General features: G+C 38.1%; 4 protein-coding genes and 1 non-coding gene across 7 annotated transcripts; 2 read left to right on the top strand and 3 right to left on the bottom strand.

Annotated features, from left to right (window-relative positions):
* Positions 1 to 663: 663 nt before the first annotated feature.
* LOC103704866 (probable serine/threonine-protein kinase At1g54610) lies at positions 664 to 6,730 on the bottom strand. The gene is made up of 8 exons (XM_039133583.1): positions 5,287 to 6,730; positions 4,385 to 4,669; positions 3,958 to 4,275; positions 3,502 to 3,729; positions 2,851 to 2,951; positions 2,598 to 2,688; positions 1,814 to 2,239; positions 664 to 1,305 (listed from the first exon to the last, which is right to left on the bottom strand). The coding sequence occupies exons 1-8, from the start codon at positions 5,827 to 5,829 to the stop codon at positions 1,150 to 1,152; spliced, it is 2,148 nt and encodes a 715-aa protein (XP_038989511.1). The 5' UTR covers positions 5,830 to 6,730; the 3' UTR covers positions 664 to 1,149.
* Positions 6,731 to 10,475: 3,745 nt separating this feature from the next.
* On the bottom strand, positions 10,476 to 10,862 carry LOC103704867 (ethylene-responsive transcription factor ERF019). The gene has a single exon (XM_008788341.1). It carries the CDS (start codon positions 10,860 to 10,862, stop codon positions 10,476 to 10,478), a length of 387 nt encoding a protein of 128 aa, XP_008786563.1.
* Positions 10,863 to 12,851: 1,989 nt separating this feature from the next.
* LOC103704768 lies at positions 12,852 to 17,313 on the bottom strand. 2 transcript variants are annotated; one of them, XR_005514813.1, is made up of 4 exons: positions 16,819 to 17,313; positions 16,232 to 16,489; positions 14,550 to 14,804; positions 12,852 to 13,225 (listed from the first exon to the last, which is right to left on the bottom strand). XR_005514813.1 is itself a non-coding variant. In XM_039133589.1 (3 exons), exons 1-3 carry the CDS (start codon positions 17,218 to 17,220, stop codon positions 14,610 to 14,612), a joined length of 855 nt encoding a protein of 284 aa, XP_038989517.1. In that variant the 5' UTR covers positions 17,221 to 17,313; the 3' UTR covers positions 14,326 to 14,609. The 2 variants fall into 2 exon arrangements, 1 of the variants encoding a protein (XP_038989517.1); XM_039133589.1 differs by lacking the exon at positions 12,852 to 13,225 and having other exon boundaries at positions 14,326 to 14,804.
* A 1,089-nt stretch (positions 17,314 to 18,402) lies between these two features.
* On the top strand, positions 18,403 to 20,225 carry LOC103704769. 2 transcript variants are annotated; one of them, XM_008788194.3, is made up of 3 exons: positions 18,403 to 18,640; positions 19,223 to 19,398; positions 19,645 to 20,225. In XM_008788194.3, exons 1-3 carry the CDS (start codon positions 18,558 to 18,560, stop codon positions 20,028 to 20,030), a joined length of 645 nt encoding a protein of 214 aa, XP_008786416.2. In that variant the 5' UTR covers positions 18,403 to 18,557; the 3' UTR covers positions 20,031 to 20,225. The 2 variants fall into 2 exon arrangements, with proteins under 2 accessions (XP_008786416.2, XP_008786415.2); XM_008788193.3 differs by having other exon boundaries at positions 19,203 to 19,398.
* Positions 20,226 to 20,879: 654 nt separating this feature from the next.
* On the top strand, positions 20,880 to 20,951 carry TRNAG-UCC. Its single transcript has one exon. It is a non-coding gene; the product is annotated as a tRNA-Gly (tRNA).
* Positions 20,952 to 21,190: the final 239 nt, after the last annotated feature.

Raw genomic sequence — 21,190 nt, 5'->3', positions numbered from 1 at the left:
GAACAAGATACTCCAGTTAAGCTGCAGGCAAAACCAGCTAATCAACACTCAAATGTTTATTTATTAGCTAATAATCTTTTGAAAACTTTAGCCCAGATACATACCTACTGAGGGCGCACATCCCCATGTTATGAAGGATTCTGGTCAGGGTTTTGTGGGGTTGTAAATCAAGCAGAATTAGATTACGTGTTCATGCAACTATGTTATGGGTTGCTCCTGAAGCAGAGAATTCTACTGCAAGAGTAAAGAAGGTAGAGAATCAATAAAAAGCGATCAACTTAAAGACATGCCAAAAGACTCCATCGATCAAAATTTTACTGCTATTAATTTCTAAAACTGGCCATCTAAATGGGAGTTAACGCGCCGTTGTTTGAGGAATAGGTTGCTTCAGTTCACGCGACGAGGCCATAGTGGAAGGCACCATTAGATGCTTAGTACCTCAACATTTTGCTACCAGAACGAACTGAAGCTTGACTGGATCCTAATAATGCTGTCGATAATTTAAACCTCTTTAAAAGACCAACAAGAACAAAATCTGAAATGGCAATATCTCGAGTTAGATCGTATTGTTATCCACTCACAGGCCAACCAGTTATAGTAAATACACAACAATAAGATGACAACATCAAGTTATGTGCAGCTAAGAACAAGGAAAATATAAAATATAGAGAACTTTACCAAGATACATTCATTAAATTTTTGGGAAGATGAGTGTAGTTTACATGATGATATGCAACTGAAAATAGACCCCTCTTCTTTTAGCTTTCATAATCAATTTGCTTGGCCTCAGAGATATACACATGCCAAAAAAATTCCAAGTGACCCTGCCCTTGAATCATTCTCTTTGACAGTTTCCCCATAACTCAAGGCACCCATTAAATATACAATTGGCAGTAGTGCATCAAGTTTACAAGTTCTGCATCGAAAGCTGTAAAATCTCCTTCATCGTGCCATCATACAAATTTGACATTCAACATCCCTCTTTGCTGATCAAGAAAACTGTGGCTTTTGTGTTGTAGAATTATTCAGACGTGTGCAAGTTACTCTGCTTTACTATTATTTCCATTTCAGCAATGTAAGTCAAAACCAGCTCTTTTATCTTCTGAACTGCCATTCATGCTGCAAAAGAGTGCCTTCAGTGTGATCTTCTTAAAAGTTCTTCTTGGTCTTGACCTTATCGAGGCGTGCTTTGCGAACTGCTTGTTGGATCTGCCTCTCATGCTCTTTGAGCATGTCCTCAATGTTTCCCCCTGGTGGCATCAATGGCCCGGAGTAGTGAATTCTTTTGTTCTTAGTACCATAACCCTGAATCAGTCAAGCATTTTAACATTAGAACTCAAATCATGAAGGCTATGTGCTTGCTATCCTAAAAGCTCCAAGCTCTAACATGTTGAAAGGTTGAATCTGTGACAAGTGTATTGCTGACCGACTCTGGCAAAGTAGCCAGTGATGCAATTTGCAAGAGCAGAAATGCACATGTTATTGGTTCCATAATGAATGAACAATGTTCTTTATCATGTTTTAAGAATCACAGGTACGTGGTCACATGAATCTGTAACTCAGGGCAATGGTTCTTCTGCAGCACCATGTAATTCTTTAAACTTATTCTGAATTGTTTGTAGCTTTATGTCTGGTCAACTGGGTTTGGATAGGCTCTGATGGTACATAGGCTGAGACAATAAGTTTCTAAGGTTCACATTTCATAATCTAAGCATGTCAAAGCTTTGCTCTCAGGTCTATAGCTTCAGTAATTGCCAAGTCTAGCAATTGTCATTTAGATTTCAACATGAAATTATGTGCTAACAGAACTTACCATTGCTATTGAGTCCTTTCCCCCAACTCCATAGTCTTTCTTATGAGTTGAATAAGGCCTATCAAGCATCTGCTTCTCAGAAGGCACGGTAACATCAAGCCTACTGTATCCGTTTGAACTGCCTTTTGCCGCCACTGAAGCTGGGAAGTTGGGGTCAGCACCAGACTGAGGCCCATACGATCTCTGTGTCCTTAGCTGAGGACCATTTGGAACCCTCATAGAACCATAAGAACGACCAGGAACCATCCTGTGCTCATCTTTATGGACCTTTTTAGTCCATGAGTTTCCATATGCACCAGGATGACCAGATTGAGGGAAGCCATTCTCTACTCCTGAGGCAGGGTCAAGTGGGAATCCTTCCACACCATCTTCCAGTGGGCTGTACTTCTCAGTGGTGCTTTTCGGATTTGCCGGTGATTGTTGCTTCTGTGCCAGTGAAAGAACAAATAAATTGTGAACAAAACAAATTAAGCCTGAAAACCAACTTCCTCATTATGGATGAACCTATTAATTGATAACAGGAAGAGAAATGGTTGCTGTAATGTGCATGAGAGAGACAAGCACACACACAGAAAGAGAGAGAGAGAGAGAGAGAGAGAGATGCAAATTCTTTTATTGATTCTCCATATTAACATGAAGCTGCAGCCAATCTGGAAGCTAAATATGATTATAGACAGATGTTATTTCTCAAGGGGTTTTAAATCTAAGTAACATTTTAGTTTTTTTATTTACATGATGATGTTACGATGATGAAGAATTACATAATAAAAAAATGCAATGATACCTGATGTTCCAATTGCACTTGCATTCCTCTGGATTCTCCTCTTCCTGGCCTTACAGATTCTGATCGGCCACTGATGGCTGCTACTCTTTGCCTGTAAAGGGATATAGCATAAGAGGTGAATGGTTTCAACCTCAACTTAACTGGCATAAATATAGCAATTTTATTATTTCTAGTTCATATTAAGAGATGTTAGATAAGTTCCCCCCAAACAATAAAGCTTTCTCCATAATTAGTGTTGTCATAGATACAGTACCTCCTAACTTCTTCATTCCGAAGTTTGGCATCATACTCCTTACTGGGTGGATATTTGGGCAAGCTTGAGGGATCACAAGCAAGTGGCTTTGATCTGAAGAACTGAAAAGTAAAAGCGATCATAAAAGTATGAAATGGAGTAACAACACACAACAAAACATGAAAAAATAATAGATAATCCGACGACAATATGCAAAAGAAAAAATGTATAATATAATTATATATAACCATTCTTTGAGAAAATTTAGGATCAAGGAGACCATAAACAATTGAAACAGATTCATTCTTATACAAAATCATAGATGCTTATGTTTTGAAAGAGAAATGCAGGCAGTCTTAGAGGACTGATAAAATTTTCGCTCTACCATAGCATGTAGCAAACTTCTCAGGTTAAGAATAAGATAACATGGTATAAAGATCACTCCCACATTAAGAAAATTAAAATATTAGAAACAAAGATAAATGGCAGCCAAATCAATATTACAGAATGATATTTACAGAAGAATTATTGGTATTATATTTGTTCACATTACAAAACTCTGCAAAAAAATTACAGGAAGAAGCCAAAAAGTAATGCCTAGAGGCCTTCCAAACTACAGTTGAAGAAAACAACCCTGATTGAAATTGCAAGTTACAGAAAATCAGAACTTACTTCACTGTCAAGGGCAGAAGCTGCTGTTCCCCGATTCTCTGGTTCTATTGCAAGTAGGGAATCCAATAGTGCTAATGCTGAAGAAGGGAAATCCTTAAATGTCTCAGCAAAACAGCGTCGATATTGGTGTTGAGGTTTGAAAATAGTTGCATGAGGCAACTTGGATTTCTTCCAGTACTCATCAGATGGTGATCCACACAGCTTGAAAATCTTGTGCAGTTGCTCCACCTAAGAGTGGTTCAGCCACCAAGGTTTATAAGAGGATGACTATTGCTACAGCCAGCGGTAATAGAGGGGGAAAAACTTCTATGATAAAGAGATGAACATTTGTTTCACTGTTACCATCTACTTGTATTAAATTTTTTAAAAGAATATCAGAAAGAAATAACAGAAGAATATCTTATCTTAACTAGCTTCCTGATCTAATAACTAAGCATCTGCAGAAAGAGGGTATACCTCAGTTCTTCCTGGCATGATTGGCTTCCCAGCAAGCAATTCTGCAAGGATGCAACCAGCACTCCACAAATCAACAGCAACATCATACTCTATTGCACCCAGCAAAAGCTCGGGAGGCCGATACCACAGTGTTACAACACGACTTGTTAGCGGTTGTTTGTGCTCAGGATTGAAAATTGTCGCCAGGCCAAAGTCCCCTATTCTAAGGAGGCCATTGTTGTCAATTAGAAGATTTGAACCCTTGATATCTCGATGCAAAACCCCATGACTATGGCAATGATCAAGCCCGCGTAGTAGCTGTTGCATATAACATTTTACCTGAAATCCAAAGGAAGATGGTTTAAATGAATATGCGAGACCATGGAAACTATGTTAGAAGGATCGCCGAGGGTCAATAACTCATGAAACATTTTATTGGAGAAAACACCTGTGGTTCTGTGAACTTGATCCCTGGCATCGCTGTGAGTCCAGCAAGATCATGCTCCATATATTCGAATACAAGATACAAGTTGCATGACATTCGTGATGTAACTATACCTTCGAGCTTTATAACATTTGGGTGATCAAGTCTACGCAAAATATGAATTTCCCTCGCCATAAAGCGGACACTTTCAGGATCCATATTAACAAATCGCACTTTCTTGAGTGCAACAATTTTGCCAGTTTCAAGATCACGGGCTCTATACACATGACTGTAAGTTCCTTGTCCAATCTGCAAAGATAATTCATGATTAAATTCAGATAGTCATTGGCAACTAATTCTTGAACACTACTAAACTCAAGCCTTAACTATGGTGGCAAAAGAATTTCAAATCACTGTATAATTGAACCCAAATTAGCATTAATACCATAAGCATACAATAATTATTTTAAAATAACAACTTTAAGTCTGAAAAGATGAAATAATGAAACCCAGAATGACAATTCTATCAATGTCTCCGACGAGAATACAGAATGACAGTTTGCAACAATTTTGCCTGCATTATTCATTCCATTGCCACCAAGTGAAGTTTCCCTAACAGATATTTCAGAAGCAATATTAAGGAATCGCAGTGCATTTCTAACCAGTCACTGATTACATCATGACTTCTTATGACTTGGTATAGAGATATACATTAATTATATCAATTTCGCAATAATGATATTAGGTGCATTCGAATCTATATCATAGATGTTTCTATATATATTCAGCAAGATGACCTGAGTCAAAACAAAGTTATCAAAGCATAAAATAACAAAGTTGGAGTTTACAAGGATAGCTTCTTTTTTCTCTAATCCATACTAAGAAAAAAAGAAAGAAATCATGAAAATAGGAGGAACACAACAGACCTTATCTAACTTTTTAAAGGAATCTGCTCTCCGAGGTAGCCAGCCCTTTACTGCTTCCCCTGCCACAGATGTGAGCCAAGAAGGCCAACCTGCTGCTGCATGCTCCCCCGAGAACCCGTTGGGCACATCAACGATCCCCAAATTCGCCTCCCCCGCCTTGTCGCCACCGGCTGTTGAACTGCCATCTGGCCCAACATCCACAGTGGCCCGTCTCTGGTGCCCAATGGCTTTCCTCGTCCTGTCGACATTCACCGTGGCTTTCTTCGCCCCCTCATCCAGCATCTGGGATGCTGTGCTGTCTTCATTGTCCTGTGGCTTTGGTCTAGGCCTCGTCGAACCCCCATTATTTCCAACAACCACTTCGGCAACTGCTGCCACAACCTCCTCTTTCTTCGAAAGCGTGACGAACCGCTTGAAGGACTTGCTCCGATCTTTCTGCTGGGTCTCACCATCCTCATCTGTGCTTATACCTCTGGAGCAAATGCAGCCCATAAGCACGACTAAACACCACCTTTTTCCTTTGGTGCTGAAGCTTTGACACATTAAGTGCGGCAATGGAACTGCATCGCCCGGAGAACTCCTTGATGCCCAAAACCTTCGAACACACAACGACTCTGTTGGATCGCAACCCAAATCCCTCTTAAAGAAAGAGGGATTCCTTACATTCAACACGAACAAGCTCTAAAAACCCCTCAAAAAATGAAAGTTGCTACGTCCGATGTATCATAAATTTCAAATCTTTTCCAGATTCTTCAAAAACTCGATTCGAAGAACAGCCACTCCTACTCATAATCCTTCAAATTGAATCCAAAATAATCACAAAATCTCAAGAACCAAGATCACCAAGCACAAAATATGGATCAAAGACCAAACTTTGAGTCAAAACAAAGAACAGGAACCAACAAGAGCATCAATAACTCAATCCAAAGGCCAGATTGCTCTCAAGACCGAGACCGGAACCCGAAACAAGGGCTCCGACCGGCATTTCTTGGCTCAACTTTCATTATTTTTCTTACGGCGAATTCCTCCCCCTCGCCCCCCGTTCTTCTTTCTATTTTTCGCAAAACAAATTGAGGAAAATACGGACAGGGCGATAAATTGGATAGCAACTGCTGACAGAGAGATAATCGAAATTATAACTAAAAGGAAAATAAACTTCTTTCCCAAAAAAAAAAAATATTAGTCATTCCAGCAAAGAAGGAAAAGAAAGCAGAGAGGATTTGTCGGAGCTACAACCCTAAAATCCCGCCCGGCCGACGGATTCTTGTCCGTTAGATGTGCAGAGCCAATCCACAGATGAAATGAGTTGGAATCTCGAGAGAGGGAGAGAATTTTCAGGGAAATAGGGAGAAGAATTTCTTCATAAAAATTCTTAAAATAAAAATCAAAGAGACGGGCGCGGGGGAATAAGAGTGGAGCACGACCATCCCGAGGAGGGAGGAAAACCGGGATCAGTTAATAAAAAAACTGGGAGACCCAATTCCATTACCAATCCACTTCCACACCGTTGGCATTCTACATGGCAGTATCTAATAGGTTCTTGACACCATAATCGTGCAGGCCCTACTTGCATCGACGGATGGAGAACCCTTCGAGTAGTTTAATTGGGCTGCAAAGAGTTACTAGGTGTTAAGGTAACAGCGGGAAGAAACGAGGTCACCGACTGACGTGCGCGCCAACTACTTTGTTGTCAAAGAGAGTAACGGTCGAATGAGCAGCAGCTTTGCGGGAGAAATTTAGTGCTGCCATATGGGCTCGTTTGGTTCGCGGAAAGCATTTTCCTTCTTAGGAATATGATTTCTGGGAAACAAATTCCTAAGAAGAGGATGCCTAAGAAAGTACTTTTGGCATTTTTGGTTGACCATGGGAAAGTGACAAATTTCCAAGGTGATTATGTTTGGTTGGCCATCCACTTTTCTAGAAAAGTTATATATAATTCCTATTATGCCCTTAATAAAAATTAGGTTTTTAATGCCTTTTTAATGCTTCTTTAATGCTGAAGGGACTTTTTGGGAAAAAGTAAAAATGGAGTGATTCCTGCCTCATGGAAAAGTAACTTTCCCATGTTTCTCATGGGAAAGACTTTCCCATGAAATGTGGGAATCACATTCCCATGGGAATACACCTTTTCCTTCTCTCTCCTTTGAAAACTCCAACCAAACAAGAGGCATTTCATTACTTTCCCGTTGACCACACTTTCCCCCCTTCTTTTCCCGCGAACCAAATGAGCTCATAAACTTAAGCTGTCGGAATTACTTGTGCCCGCAAACATGTACGATCCATGCGCGCCAACTACTTTTTTTTTTTTCTTTTTTTTTTTATTGGTATACCAGCTGCTCATTCTAATTTCGCATGAGCACAGCTAGTTAAATTAATAAAAAAAATAACGTAGTGACGAAAAATAGAATTATACCGAGTGCAGAGAAGTAGTGACGAAGAAATAGAATTATGCCGAGTGCAAAGAATCTCTACAAAATATTAGGCAGCAAATGAGGCGCCCCAATCGACAACTCTATTCGCTTCATGATACACATGCATAGCCTATAAAGCACTACACTTCCTCAGCAGCTGCTGAATGTCGCCTAACAGCAGGTGCTCTGCCCCCGCCTCTCTTCTAATACGTACTGAATCACCATGGCTAGGTCTCCCTCAAGGATGATGCACCCAGTCTCTAGCACACATCTCCTATAGGAGAGTTTTTTCCACACTATCCTGAATTCCACCCCAAAAACTGAAATCTCGAAGGTACGTCGCCCTTCGTGATAATTAATCTAGAGTCCTGTCTCTGATAAGCTCGAAAACTTTCAGATGAATCCGGATCAGATCTAAAATGTAAGTTCGTTTAATAAGTAGATTTTAGACGTTGAAACCCAATCTAATCCGAATTTTTATATACTATACATGCCAAAGATCCATAGCCCGGCTGGTTCATCCAGAGATGAAGCTGGTTCACTTGCAAGGATGAGGTGGTTAGGCTTCCGCCACTTCTAGAACATGATTATTAAACATATCAGATTCAGATTATAATTCTTGACGTATTTAATAAACAGATCGGATTTAAATTTATGATTTTCTGATCCGATCTGCATCCGACCCGATTTGTTTATGTCCAATCCGACCCGATTACCATCCTTAAGTACGATTCCTCCTCTTGTTAACTATTTCAAAGCAAGACAAGGCACCACAGAGCAGGGCGGCGCAAGGATAAGGGTGGAGGGCAAAAACCGGAGGCAATGGCGAGGTTGAAGAGCGCCGAGTCCCATGGAGCGAGGCACTGGAACCTTTCCCTTGGAGCGAGGTTGAGGTGGAGGATGAGAACTAGATGGAAACCTTCTCTTCATTAATTTCGTCTTCTCTCATTGCGTCGAGATCGCATTCAGCAATGAGAATTGGACCAATAAAGGCAACCTTGCGAAGGACGAGAAGATAGAGAGAAGGCAAGGCGAAGGCCAGAAGCAAATAGCCATGGCAAAGGTGGTGGTTTTAAAGAGTGGGTTCACCTACTGTGATCTATGCAGCCTAATCGACTAGAAATAATTTTTTAACTGAAAAAAAAAAAGCTAGGCTAGGCCTTGACTAAATTAAGTTATATCTTGAGCTAATAACTGCTCACAAACTTTAATAACACACTATTTTTTTAAAAAAAAATGCAAAAAAAAAGAAGGAAAGCATGGGCTGAGCGGGACGGTGTGCAGCGCACCAAGTATTTCTATGGCCCACAATAGGAGTGGACTACACCCCCCCCCCCCCCCCCCCCCCCACCCCAATTAAATTATAGATACCAAAAACCAATATTTGGATGCTTCCAATTACAATTTAACTCTAAAAATCTAAAACTTAGAACTCCAACTGTAGTCACAATCTGTCACAATCTCAATCATAAAAAATTTTCTAATAAAAAATTCCCTCACCACTCCAATCGTTCTTCTCCCACTCCACGGCATCCTTGTAAGTAAAATAACATTATTATAATATATATTATTAGTAACAATAATATTATTATAGTATTATTATGATATAATATTATTATTATAATACTAGTAAAATATATTATATTTAATATTATTATTGTATTGTAATCTATAAATTATTATAATAATTATAATTATATAAATAAATAATGTATAAAATTATTAGTTTATAATACATATGATAATTATATGTCTAGATATTATAATATCAAATTATTTTTATATTGATATAATTATTATAGTAATTATTTTTATACTAATTAAATGATAATTTGATAGAATTTTTTGTTATAATTATAGAAATAACTCGATAAGGTAGGAACACTAGAGATCAGGAAGGATGGTCACCTCTTAAGTATAGAGGGCCTATTTCTTATCCTATAATTTATACCCATCTGATCCCCATCTCGGCTAGAGACCACGTTCTAAGGATATCGAGCCATTGCTTATTGAATTAAGAATTTATACATCGAGGGATCAAAATCAAACCATATATCTTATGCGTGGCAAAGATAGTACAAGATTCAGTAGTATATCGGTAATTAATTATTAAGTTTCAAAATTTCATATTTATAGCAAAGAGGTTGATATGTTGAGCCTTAACACCCCTCGCCATCCACCAGCCAATATATATATATACATGAAGAATAAACCTTGAGATGATAACCAATAATGAGTAAACTCAAGATCACAGACAGGGATTTTATAAAAGGGAAAGGAAACTAATATTAGAGAAAGCCATGATATTCAATTCTAATACTGTCTTTACTTCTTTGAGTAAAATAGGAATTCTCTGTGTTTGAACATAATTTTAGAACATAATTTTCAGTTCTGTGTTTGGCATCGTCCGGATTGTCTATTTCTTCACCAGTTAATATATAGATAAAAGACTACTAAAATATATAAGTTTTATTTTAAATACATCAGATTATAAATTTAAAAAATTAAAAGAACGAGGAGAAGATGAAAAAGAAGAAGAAGAAGCAAGGCGGCGGCAAACTTATTGCGCCATCGTGTCCAAAAAAGAAGAAAATCGATAAGAAAAATTTCATCTCACTCTTAGCCCCTGCTAAATAACAATGCAATTCTTTATAATTCCCACTTGCCACCTTCCTAAATGGAGACAACTTAAGACAAACCAAGTCATCATCACAAATATTACGAGTTAATTTAGATAAATAATCGACTAAGGCAAGCAATATGGAGATCTCCCTAACTTCACTTTCCGTAACTCAAGCCACCGTGCTCCCCGGCGGCCTCCATTGAAATCAGCTGAGCATCAACCGCTTTGCCGGAGTCCGACGCCGCTCTTTGTATCGACTCCGGCGACATGACAACCCAACCAGAGAAGGGGACGTGATCAGGGAAATTGAGACTGCTCGACGAGGACGGTCCACGTAGGAGGAACATGGCGGTGTCATAGGCGGCTGCGGCGGCCTGAGGGGTGGAGTAGGACCCCAGCCAGAGACGCTTTCGGCTTCCCGGGATCCGAATCTCCGACACCCACTTCCCCCACCGCCGGCGGCGCGCTCCCTTGTATTTTATCTCCTTCCCGGCAGCCCGGCCAGTTGAACCAGGGCTAGCGTATCCTTCAGACCGCCTCATGGGACCGGAATCCGACAAGCAGGTAAACGCCGGTCTTCGGTCTTTCAGCGTGGAAACCCCCCAGTTTTGTGGGAGGAATGCTTGGAACTGGGATCTATACATTTTCTTATATAGTAGCTTGCACGGGGAAAAAAGATGGGTCAACTCGTCAACGATGGAAGGATGGCCATGGATGTTCGCACGGATTTGTCAAAGATGAGAGGAGGAGAATTCACGGGTTCTGAAGCACGAGGGTTTTTACTTGTCACAAGTCAAATTGGAAGCTATAGTTATTAGTTATTTGGCAGTTGTTGATAGATGCTTATTTTCCTTCCAAAATGGATCATTTAGGCTTCGTCTGCGTCGGATTTATTTTTCAAATAAATTAGTAGTCGTTACAATAACTGTTTTAGCCATTATAACAGGAAATTAACAAAAAACAATCATCAAAATATAACATGTTTTTTTTTTTTGGATCATACCACTTTATATTAAATAATTTATATTTTTCATATAAAAATATTTTTTTTGCTGATATAAGATATGTAGATTTAAATTTAGAAAATATTAAATGAAAAATATAAATAACAGTCAATAGGTAAATAGATATGTAGATTTTGAAGTATTTGTATATAAAAATATTTTTTTTGCTGATATAAGATATGTAGATTTAAATTTAGAAAATATTAAATGAAAAATATAAATAACAGTCAACTGCTGATATAAGATATGTAGATTTTGAAGTATTTGACCCGTTTTCTGGTCTAAAAAATGCAGTGGGGAAAAGAGACTGAAAGGACGCTGTGGGAAACCGAACACCTGAATGAGTGGAGAGAAAGCAGGGATGCCATTAGGTTGACAAGCCATGGTTGAAACTTCGGATGGTTCAAATCTACCACACATGCTTGTTAAATTTGATGTGATGGACAAGCAAGGAAATGTTCCAATTTGAATGGGTTTGGATCGCATCCGGTTAATAATCTCAAGTTCGATCACACAACATCTTTGCACCAATCAAAAATAATTGATTGAGCAAATCAAAAATAAGAATAAGAAAAAAGGAAGTGAATCACACCTAACTAAGCTAACAATATTTGGTAATTGAATTCTCTAAATAATAATATGAAAATGAAGGCCATCCAAACTTATCTGAATTAATCCTCAAAGGGTATCTCAGGTTGAATTCAAGGCATGTGACTTTAGTAAAAGACAGAACATGAAATGCATAGTAATGTGACTCAGATTAAAATGGCATATGCGCTCCAGAAGTATTTCTATAAGATATGGTTCTAGTGAACTACAGTTCTATAGCAATATCTTTTTTTTTTAAAATGACAAATTGCTAGGACTGAATATTTATCCACAGTGTCTTCAAGTATAAGTTATGATAAATTGTAGAACTGCAAGTCATGTTAGCTTGATTCCAAGAAAATTTAATCATTTGCAAGATGGAGAAGGAGAAACCCAATTAAGCTCACATACAACTATAATTATCTTGAAGAAATATACTTGTTGCATTCTTCCCCTATGCAGCACACGTCAGAATAAAACATTATAAAGTTAAATTGACATCAAGAGTTTCTCTCCTTGCCATCTACACAGATGGTGCTGCCTTGATCTTATGTCATCTCCCAACAACCTAGATAGATTTACAAGATTGAGCAATGAGGAAGAGATATTGGCTCCTACAGACACTCAGCTACATTCATTGCAATTTTAATGATGATTAAATTTTATCTAGTCCCAGTCAAGCTAATCACTCAGCCAATTGACATTAGATGCTTTAACGAGGGTCATGCACGACCGGTAGTTGTATCTGTTATTTATCTTGGATTTTGCAGCCCTAAAAATCAAGGTATCCATCTTCTTATAGAAGAATTTGGAATACGCAAAAAATAATTTGTTTACAAAGAAGTGATATGCATTCACTCAACTGGGTCACTCGATCAGCCAAGAGCAAGCGCATAAATTTCATGAATGCCTACAAATCTCGTAATTATACAGGTCAAATGCATTTAATTGTGCTAAATATAATTAACAGATGGAGACGAAGCTCAGCAGAATGATAGGTTGATCAAGAGTCAAGGTCCATTTGCAAATCCCTGAAAAATATGATACTATCTTGAACTTCTAATTGCTAGGCTCACCATGCATGCGACTTAGGAAAGGGACTGCTTGTCAGGAACTTCTGCGAGGAAATCTTACAAAGAAATGCACAATCGGCATATTGTATTGATGTAACAGGAATGTGGCAGGTATCTTACAAAGAGAAATCAAAATCTGACCTACTTCTACATGAACACTGGAGATAAGAAGTTTAAGCCAGACTGGGCTTTGAGAGATGCATGTCCCTTGATTGATCTGTTTTCATACTTGATGTTTCTCTGTTAAGAAGGAAAAAAGGAAAAAAAATGACAACCCATCCATATGATACAACAAAGATAGCTTAAAAAAAAATAAAACAAAAATAAAAAGAAATAAACATTTCTCAAATAGACGCTGAACTGTTATCTGTTAAGTTTTTTTTTTTTTTTTTGCTTGCATAGTTTTATTTGATTTGAACTGTACAGCACATGTCACATTTATAAGATTTTGGAAGTACCTAAAATTTTATGATCATTAGTCCCGTAGAACTACTACTTACAGGACCATGTTAACAAGCTGTATGTAGTTAAGTCGATAACTTCAACTCATCAAGCTAAAGCACAAACATGAACTTGGCCTTAGCACCTGACCATGCCAATATTGTAATGACCTATGATAGATTGCCTATTAGTGCAAGCAATTTAATCTGCATTTATATTTCACTTCAAGTAACTGTCATTAGCACAGAGTAGCCCCAACCTAGAAGGAATTTGACATCAGTCTTCATCCAGGAAAATCCTAGAATATGAATCTGAACACTTAATCGCAGATGACTATTTTATACAGATCATATCGAAGGAAAACAGAAATTCCTTTCTTATATATGGGCACTATTTATCTTCGCACAGTACTAAAAGAGACTTAGGCCCTGATTAGACTCCTCTAATATTACAAAATTGGTGGTTGACCAACTTGACATATAGTCATGACCTCCTGACAACTAGAAACAGTAAACTTTGTTTTTTTCAGCAAGAAGTGAAATTCTCAAACAGACCTTATAAAAAGTACTTTGAACCATGCATAGTCACTCATCAATCATCGTAGCAATATCTTTAGTTTTTTGTCATTTTCATGCCTTTGCAGGTCATCCCACCATCTCTGTGCAGACGGACCTCCTTCTCATCAGGGCCCTTTAGAGCTTCGGTTAAACATTAGCAAGTAATCTCAAGCAATTTTTTCATTACTCAGTTCTTATAGGGCTATATCTAGGCATTCCCTCACTCTACATCCATCTCTATCTCTCTTGCATTCTTTTGGCCTACACTTAAATTCATGCATCAATTTAATCATATAGCTGTCTCAAAGAATTTCAGCTCATGCCCCATTAGCATGTGACAAGTATGCAACTATGACTAGATATGGTCATAACATTAATTCCTGTACATAATTAAGTGGTAATTTGTAAACTTTCTGCTAAGCAGGCAGTTTTAAAACTAGACCTAAACAATACAATCAAAGTACTAGTTCTGCAAATATTATTGAATGGTATCAAGGTGCCCAATATATAACCCTTTCAAGTGAAAAAAAAAATCAACATTCATGAGCCTAATGCAGAAAATATACCTTCTGAACTCATAAAAACCTTAAGTTTGTAGCACCTTCAGGAGGAATTATTAAGAATGTTTATGAAGAGCTGAAAGCCCTTGAAGCTGCATAAATGAAGTCCAAGAAACCTGTCCCCTTAAGGAGACCTTTACCAGTTAAGAGCTCAAAATCTATTAATAGTAGAAAGCCAATTGTAGCTGCTTTCCCATTTATCAATTCATTCTTTCCTGTGAAACCAAAACCTTCAAGATCCTCATCAACTACCATTCTCACCTGAAATTCATCAAAGCAACAGGCAAGAAAAGTAAAAATAAAAGAAAAAACATGAAGCATTTGTGGGAACCAGATAAAAAGACAACATTGATTGATTCAGTAGCTCTATTAAAACATACACTTGTTGCATGTGCACACTTGTGGAGCAACAGTCTTGCTATTCTTATTACTATCACTTGATGATCGATCAATTTCAGACATATAGAACCTAGAGTTGCAAAAGTATATGTCAAGGACCTTCAAGACAGGTCTGGGCTTCTTGTGGCATAAGGAGTATGAACCCGAGGTTCAGGTTACACCCAGTTCCAGAAGCATATGTTTAATGTGGTTGCTGAATATATTTCTATTGCTAGTCCAGTCGAGTGCAGAAACTAATTTAAAATCTCAAGTGCAGAAAGTAATTTAAACCCACCAACTTTATTCTTATTTAAGTTATGTGGTGCAATCCATTTTAATTATTTTTCAAAAAATCATAGCAAATTTCAAGGTGGTTTGTGCTAGAGCCGTATGACTCTAGAAAGCTCAAGTACATAGGATAATTACATGATTCATGATGAAACCGAACAAGATGAGCATGTCAAGCAGAGCCTTGCCCAATGTTCTGTCCCAAAGTTCTGCATACTATCTAGATAGTTACTGCAAACCCAGTAAAGGGACCTAAACAATCAAAACTAACAAAAGCAACAACATCAAACAATAACTAATTAGGTTTTTCTAATTGACAAGACTAGCATTACCTTCCACTAAACATTGAACTTCACATGTCAAAATAAAAAAATAATTCTTGCTACCAAACCATCAAAACTTTTAGCAACTAAACATGGATAAAATCGGCAATTAGAATCATGCACATTTTGCAAGTCATATGTCAGCATCCAATAAGACAAAGAATCTGGATGTTCTAACTTTAATATCTATGCTGTGACTCATTATATTAGAAGAATCAGTTGTACTTCTTGAAACAGATTATGAGCTTGTAAAAACTTAAGAAAACATGCTGAAGTAATAATTGAGATTAAAGGAAGACACCAGCTATAATTTATTTAATGAGAAAGTCGGAGCAAGAGGAAGAAAGCAAGAGATAGAGAAAGAGTGAGAGCATAAGTATTAAAGAAGTAGTGAAAATGATGAATCCAAATATATCGAGCAGAGAAACAAGTGGAGGATGTGATTTCATCTTCATCTCCTTCTTTTAGTGAAAATGACAATTTTGCAAATCTACAAGCTGATGCGCGAAATAATATGGAATGGAGGGAATTGTGACACCTAATAGTTTAGAAACAAATCAATGCTAGACTAAAGACTTCGTAAATGCACGAACATCATAAATATCTCATCCTTCTACTTTCCCATTGGACAATGACATTTTCTTCCATATTCCATTCATCAAAGAAAATAAGAAAAATCTTAGCCATGAGGGAAGTTACCTCTTCCACATTGACATCAGATGCAGTCAAACCAGGATTAGCTTTGCCGCTGAAAACAATTTCTGCCGAACCTCCAGCTTGGACACCTTTCATGCTGATATATATGTTCTCCCCATCTGTTTTCGCAGGGTACACAAGGAGTGTCCTCAAAGCTGGAGTTAGAGCCCTCAGAACAGGGTTTTTCGGGTACCAATCCTTTATCGCTCCAGTTCGAAGATCAAATATGCTATCTGTCGTTGGGCAAACAATACAACCATCCTGGAAAAGAATTGAGTAAATCAACATTTCCAGAAATAGACCAAGTTAATGACATGTATGTAAGATGATTCACTTAATTCTGGCAAACGATACATGTAAACTCTGGAATAATATCTGACAAAAGCTTTAAATAAGATAATCATTTGCACACCTCCACATCAATAGATGCTACTAAATCAACACCATCATCTTCAGACTTCAAAGTTAAAGAACTCTCCTTATGCATTTGATTTCCATATTAACTAAGTTACCAGTCTATCTTAAAGGAGAAAAAAAAAACAGAGCTTTTCTTTTTCCAAGAGAAATACATAACAAAGTTCTCGAAATACCTGAGTGAGCTTGGCGTTCAAAAGGCCTTCGCTGTAAGCCCCCTCGGCAGGGGACCGGTTCTCGATCGCAAAGATCTCATCTTTGTACCAGAGAAGCAAGATAGTTTCTCCATCCTGTATGATCACCCGCCGCTCCCCCTTGGGCAGCGTCGCCAATGGGACCACTGGAACCCAAGTCTCCCCATCATCCCCTCCTTTCGGAACCACTTCCGGCTCTCCTTCCTCGACCTTCGAGACCTCTGTTGCCTTGCAAGCGATCCTCTGGAGAGTGCTTACGATGGGCCGACGAGGAGGGAAGTGGTGGAGCTTCTGGAGGTTGATGGACGGGTGGTGGTGGGGACGAGGGGAGGCCGAGAAGAGCACGGCGGCGGCGACGAAGGACACCTTGGATGCCGTCGCCATGGAGGAGAGAGAAATCCTAACCCTAAGGAAGAGGGAGAGAGAGAAAGTGAGAGGATCGACGGGCTTCCATAGCCATAAGATGAGGATAAAGAAAGGAGGCAGTGTGGGGAGCAAAGTGGACACATATATACGTTTCTGTCCGGTTTGAGTCCCAGTCAGCAATTTGAGGACCAATTTGGCTTCCCTGGATTTACGGTGATTTTGGTCCTGCTCTTTGCCACATTTTGGTTCCAAATAAATTAGCTCAAAATGCATTCAATAAAATAAATATTTTATTTTTGCACATCAAAAAGTTAATATAATCAATTTTTTGCCGACTTGGCAGCTCTCGGTCTGCTGTTTAACAACCTTCTACATCCAACAAATACTCGTGTTTTCAAAAAAAACTTTTATTGTGTGATAAGAAAATTTTTGGTGTTCGTAAAGCAAACCTAGAATTACTTATACAATATTCACGGTTGATTTCACTTTAAATTTCAGATATATAATTTAGGTTAGAGTAAAAAAAACTTTAAATATTCACTATAAATACACTTACAATACAATAATATGCTGCAATATTTGGTATCTATATTTTTACCATTATATACTCAATGCTGTATTGAGAAAAGCTACCAATGACCACCATGTGGTTCTCAAAATCCATCATGTATCAACGGGCTTATAGGGAAAACTTGATTTCCATTTTCTACTTTGCAACTAGCCGGGGTAACACTAGGAAATAATCTTCATTTTCTACTTTTCGAATCTAGAACTTTTAGTTGCTAAATAAAAAGATGCAACCATGTTGGTTGATACCATAAGACCATGTAGGTTGCGAGGCATACACACATTTACATATGTTATTAACCCTCTATATGTGACATGAACTGCAAATATTAACAAACCCCTTTAACATTAAATCAATATCTAATTTCTGCATGGCCAAGAATATCAGTGGACTGGTAACGGTCCTTTTCATAGGACATATTTATGTTTATTCTTATCTGATGGATAATTTAAGCTGATCTCGGCATAAAAAAGTTGGACCATCTAATTAAGACCAACTACCATCTTATCCCACAAGAAAAAAAAGAACCACCACCACCATCCGGACCAGATACCTCAAACTAACTCCGGATTTATCCATTCCTCACTTAGCCATATATATAGTGCCTGCCCATGGCTGCAATTCTCCATCCGAGAGCCTCTTCTTCTCTCCACCCAAAAAGAAAAAGCTAAAATGGGTCAATTTGTAGAAGAGAAGGCTCTTGGTGATGAATGCCAAGGGAGCCTCGATGACCAGCTTTCGGTCTTCTTTGGAGAATACTTCTATGAGTTAGACCATTGTGGCGAAGATGATGGTTGCTTTGATGATGAGGACATGCTGCATTCCCTCGAGCGAGCTGAATTCTGGCGAGAGCAAGAGTGCATGCTTCGGGTGATTTTATTGCTTATCTATATATAATTCATAGCACATTCTATATCGTTATGTAGAATTTTCTAAAGATTGGATTATCTCTGATATGATTTCCATTTGGTAAGCCTTCTGTTCTATTAGGAATTATGATGTCTTTAATCTCTTTGTATAATGGAATTTTGATATGACTGGAGTTTTGGTATTAGAAGGATCAGCTCTCATTGCTTCTGTTGCTCTTGAAAGAAATTTTGTTCGAAGGACTGGTATTGTCGGTGTTGATTTTATTCGTCCCTGTGGAATTAGACAACCTGGTAGAAATTGGATATGTCACCTATGTCAAAATTTAATTTTGCTAGATTATAGAAGGTCTTAAGAGAGGATGTTAAAGAAGTGTTTCTTTTCTTCTTCTTTTTTTTGAGAAATGAAAGGATATATGACACAAGGTTCTACTTATCCATAATGTTCTACCTTTCACTAGAAATACTAGTCTTCCTCCCCTTTTCTTTTCCTACAATCAATGGATGTACTGATTTAAATTTTCCTTCTTACCTTAAATTACATGCTTAAGTCATTTTAAATTTAGGACATTCTTGCTCATAGTAGCATAGTGAGAACAAAGCTGCACCTGGACTCGACTCGAGCTGCGAACATGGCACGAGAGGAGGCAGATGGATGCAGCAGCTGCACACGCTGGGCTGTCGTCGACCGCCTTTGTGCCATGGGATATGATGCAGCACTGTGTATATCTAGATGGAAGCCAACACAAAGTATGCCAGGAGGTAAGAAGTTTATCACCAGAATTTGTCAGCAATTAATGTTGGAGATTTTGTTGTGAAGACAAACACCTTGTTGAGATAACATTCTGCTTCCCTGTCATTAGAACAATATTGATGGGGAAAGATAACATCATTTTACCAAGTAATAGCCATAAGGTTTTCATCCCCTTTCAGCAGAAACTTGCAATCTCAACTGCTTTTTTTCGATGTATTTTAGCTGGAGCAAAAACATCTGACAATGATTTGCAGGCTTCCACGAATACATAGACGTCTTAGTGCAGGAAGGAAATGAATCGCGCTTGTTGGTTGAAGTAGATTTCCAATCAGATTTCCAGATGGCAAAAGCTTGTCAGAACTACCGTGATCTAATAAACCTCCTGCCTGAAACATTTGTCGGAAAGCCCAAGCACCTCAACAGAATTGTGCACATCTTATGTGATGCAGGCAAAAGATCACTGAAGGAGAAGGGCATCCACATTGGCCCGTGGAGGAGAAGGAAGTTTGTGCAGAAGAAATGGTCTGCTCCTCATAAGAGGCTGTCTTTAGACCAAGAAGACCCTGGCATTTTGGTCTCATCAGGGGAAGCTGGAATGCCCATTTATGCATTCGGTTTGTGCTGCAATCTCCAAAGCTGACCTTCACTTTGCTACTAATTATAGCAGTGGTAGGTTGTGTACCACGTAGGTGCTCCCAAGGAGTGTGGGAAGAAGGCTCTTCAGAGGCATTGATTGTAACTATAGATGATCAGTAAATATAGATGATCAGCAAATATAATTGTGTAAATGAAAATTTTGCATCTTGTTTATGTTCACAACCATTTTTTAATCGAACAAGGGTGATGCAATGCAGATAGAAAGATTAAATAATCTTTTTCCCGTAAAAAAAAAACTATATATTTTCCTCGGGAGCACATATATAGAACCATAAATCTTTTTAGAACATAAATAGAGATATCTGTATATGTGGGCACATAGGACCGTAAATCTACAACTTATAATCATATAATCAGCATATTAATTTTATAATAAATTATAAAACTTGAGAGAGATTGATAATTATATGATATGTTGTCGACTGTTATTTTCATGCTTGAATCAAGTGCTAGGAGGGATTACCAGCATAACGCCCTCCATATATACATGACACATGGTGGAGAGTAGAAATGTTGGGTTTGTGAGAGTAGAGGAGAATCTCAGGAACAGTAGCATTTTAGAATTTTAGATGAGGTGAAGAAAGGAAATCTTAACCTTCATATTCCATTTGTATTCTTATATTTTTATGCTAAATATTATAAAACACGCACCAATAACCTTGGATGAAAATCCAAAAAGGTAATATTAAAATACACTATATTTGGTGTCTAAGACTCAATTGAGTATAATGTGCGTCCATACTTGCAGTCAGCGTACTACGCATTTACGAAAAATAAATAAGGAATAATGTAATTTATATTACGATTACTACTCGTTCCCTTGTCAACGTCAGCGTTTGTAGTCCAACGGTTAGGATAATTGCCTTCCAAGCAATAGATCCGGGTTCGACTCCCGGCAGACGCACTTTTTGTCAAACGACAGGAAGGAAAGGAGAGGACAGATTTTTCTGTCTCATTCAGGATATAAAACTTAATGAGAGAATGGACAGATTTTCTTTTTCCTATTGAGGACATTTTTTTCTCATTCAAGATCACATTGTGTTATCAGTTAAATGTACTCCACCAAGCTCCCCCATTTGCTTCCAGCTTTTAAGCAGCATAATCCTTTGTTATTCTTCAAGAGGCCATCTGTGTGAGCTTCTC

The sequence above is a fragment of the Phoenix dactylifera genome, chromosome 14 (genome assembly GCF_009389715.1).
Source record: "Phoenix dactylifera cultivar Barhee BC4 chromosome 14, palm_55x_up_171113_PBpolish2nd_filt_p, whole genome shotgun sequence".
Taxonomy (NCBI): domain Eukaryota; kingdom Viridiplantae; phylum Streptophyta; class Magnoliopsida; order Arecales; family Arecaceae; genus Phoenix; species Phoenix dactylifera.
This window is presented reverse-complemented; position numbering and strand designations above follow the sequence as displayed.

What these genes read in the sequence shown, in the direction of transcription:
- LOC103704866 (XM_039133583.1), bottom strand. Translation starts at nt 5,829, where the DNA reads ATGTGTCAAAGCTTCAGCACCAAAGGAAAAAGGTGGTGTTTAGTCGTG. An exon ending in TCATGCCAGGAAGAACTGAG is followed by an intron (nt 3,730 to 3,957) that starts GTATACCCTCTT and finishes AACCACTCTTAG; the next exon opens with GTGGAGCAACTGCACAAGAT. An exon ending in AAGTGCAATTGGAACATCAG is followed by an intron (nt 2,240 to 2,597) that starts GTATCATTGCAT and finishes TCACTGGCACAG; the next exon opens with AAGCAACAATCACCGGCAAA.
- LOC103704867 (XM_008788341.1), bottom strand. Translation starts at nt 10,862, where the DNA reads ATGAGGCGGTCTGAAGGATACGCTAGCCCTGGTTCAACTGGCCGGGCT.
- LOC103704768 (XM_039133589.1), bottom strand. Translation starts at nt 17,220, where the DNA reads ATGGCGACGGCATCCAAGGTGTCCTTCGTCGCCGCCGCCGTGCTCTTC. An exon ending in TGAACGCCAAGCTCACTCAG is followed by an intron (nt 16,490 to 16,818) that starts GTATTTCGAGAA and finishes ATTCTTTTCCAG; the next exon opens with GATGGTTGTATTGTTTGCCC. An exon ending in CTGATGTCAATGTGGAAGAG is followed by an intron (nt 14,805 to 16,231) that starts GTAACTTCCCTC and finishes GATGAATTTCAG; the next exon opens with GTGAGAATGGTAGTTGATGA.
- LOC103704769 (XM_008788193.3), top strand. Translation starts at nt 18,443, where the DNA reads ATGGGTCAATTTGTAGAAGAGAAGGCTCTTGGTGATGAATGCCAAGGG. An exon ending in AGCAAGAGTGCATGCTTCGG is followed by an intron (nt 18,641 to 19,202) that starts GTGATTTTATTG and finishes TTTTAAATTTAG; the next exon opens with GACATTCTTGCTCATAGTAG. An exon ending in AACACAAAGTATGCCAGGAG is followed by an intron (nt 19,399 to 19,644) that starts GTAAGAAGTTTA and finishes AATGATTTGCAG; the next exon opens with GCTTCCACGAATACATAGAC.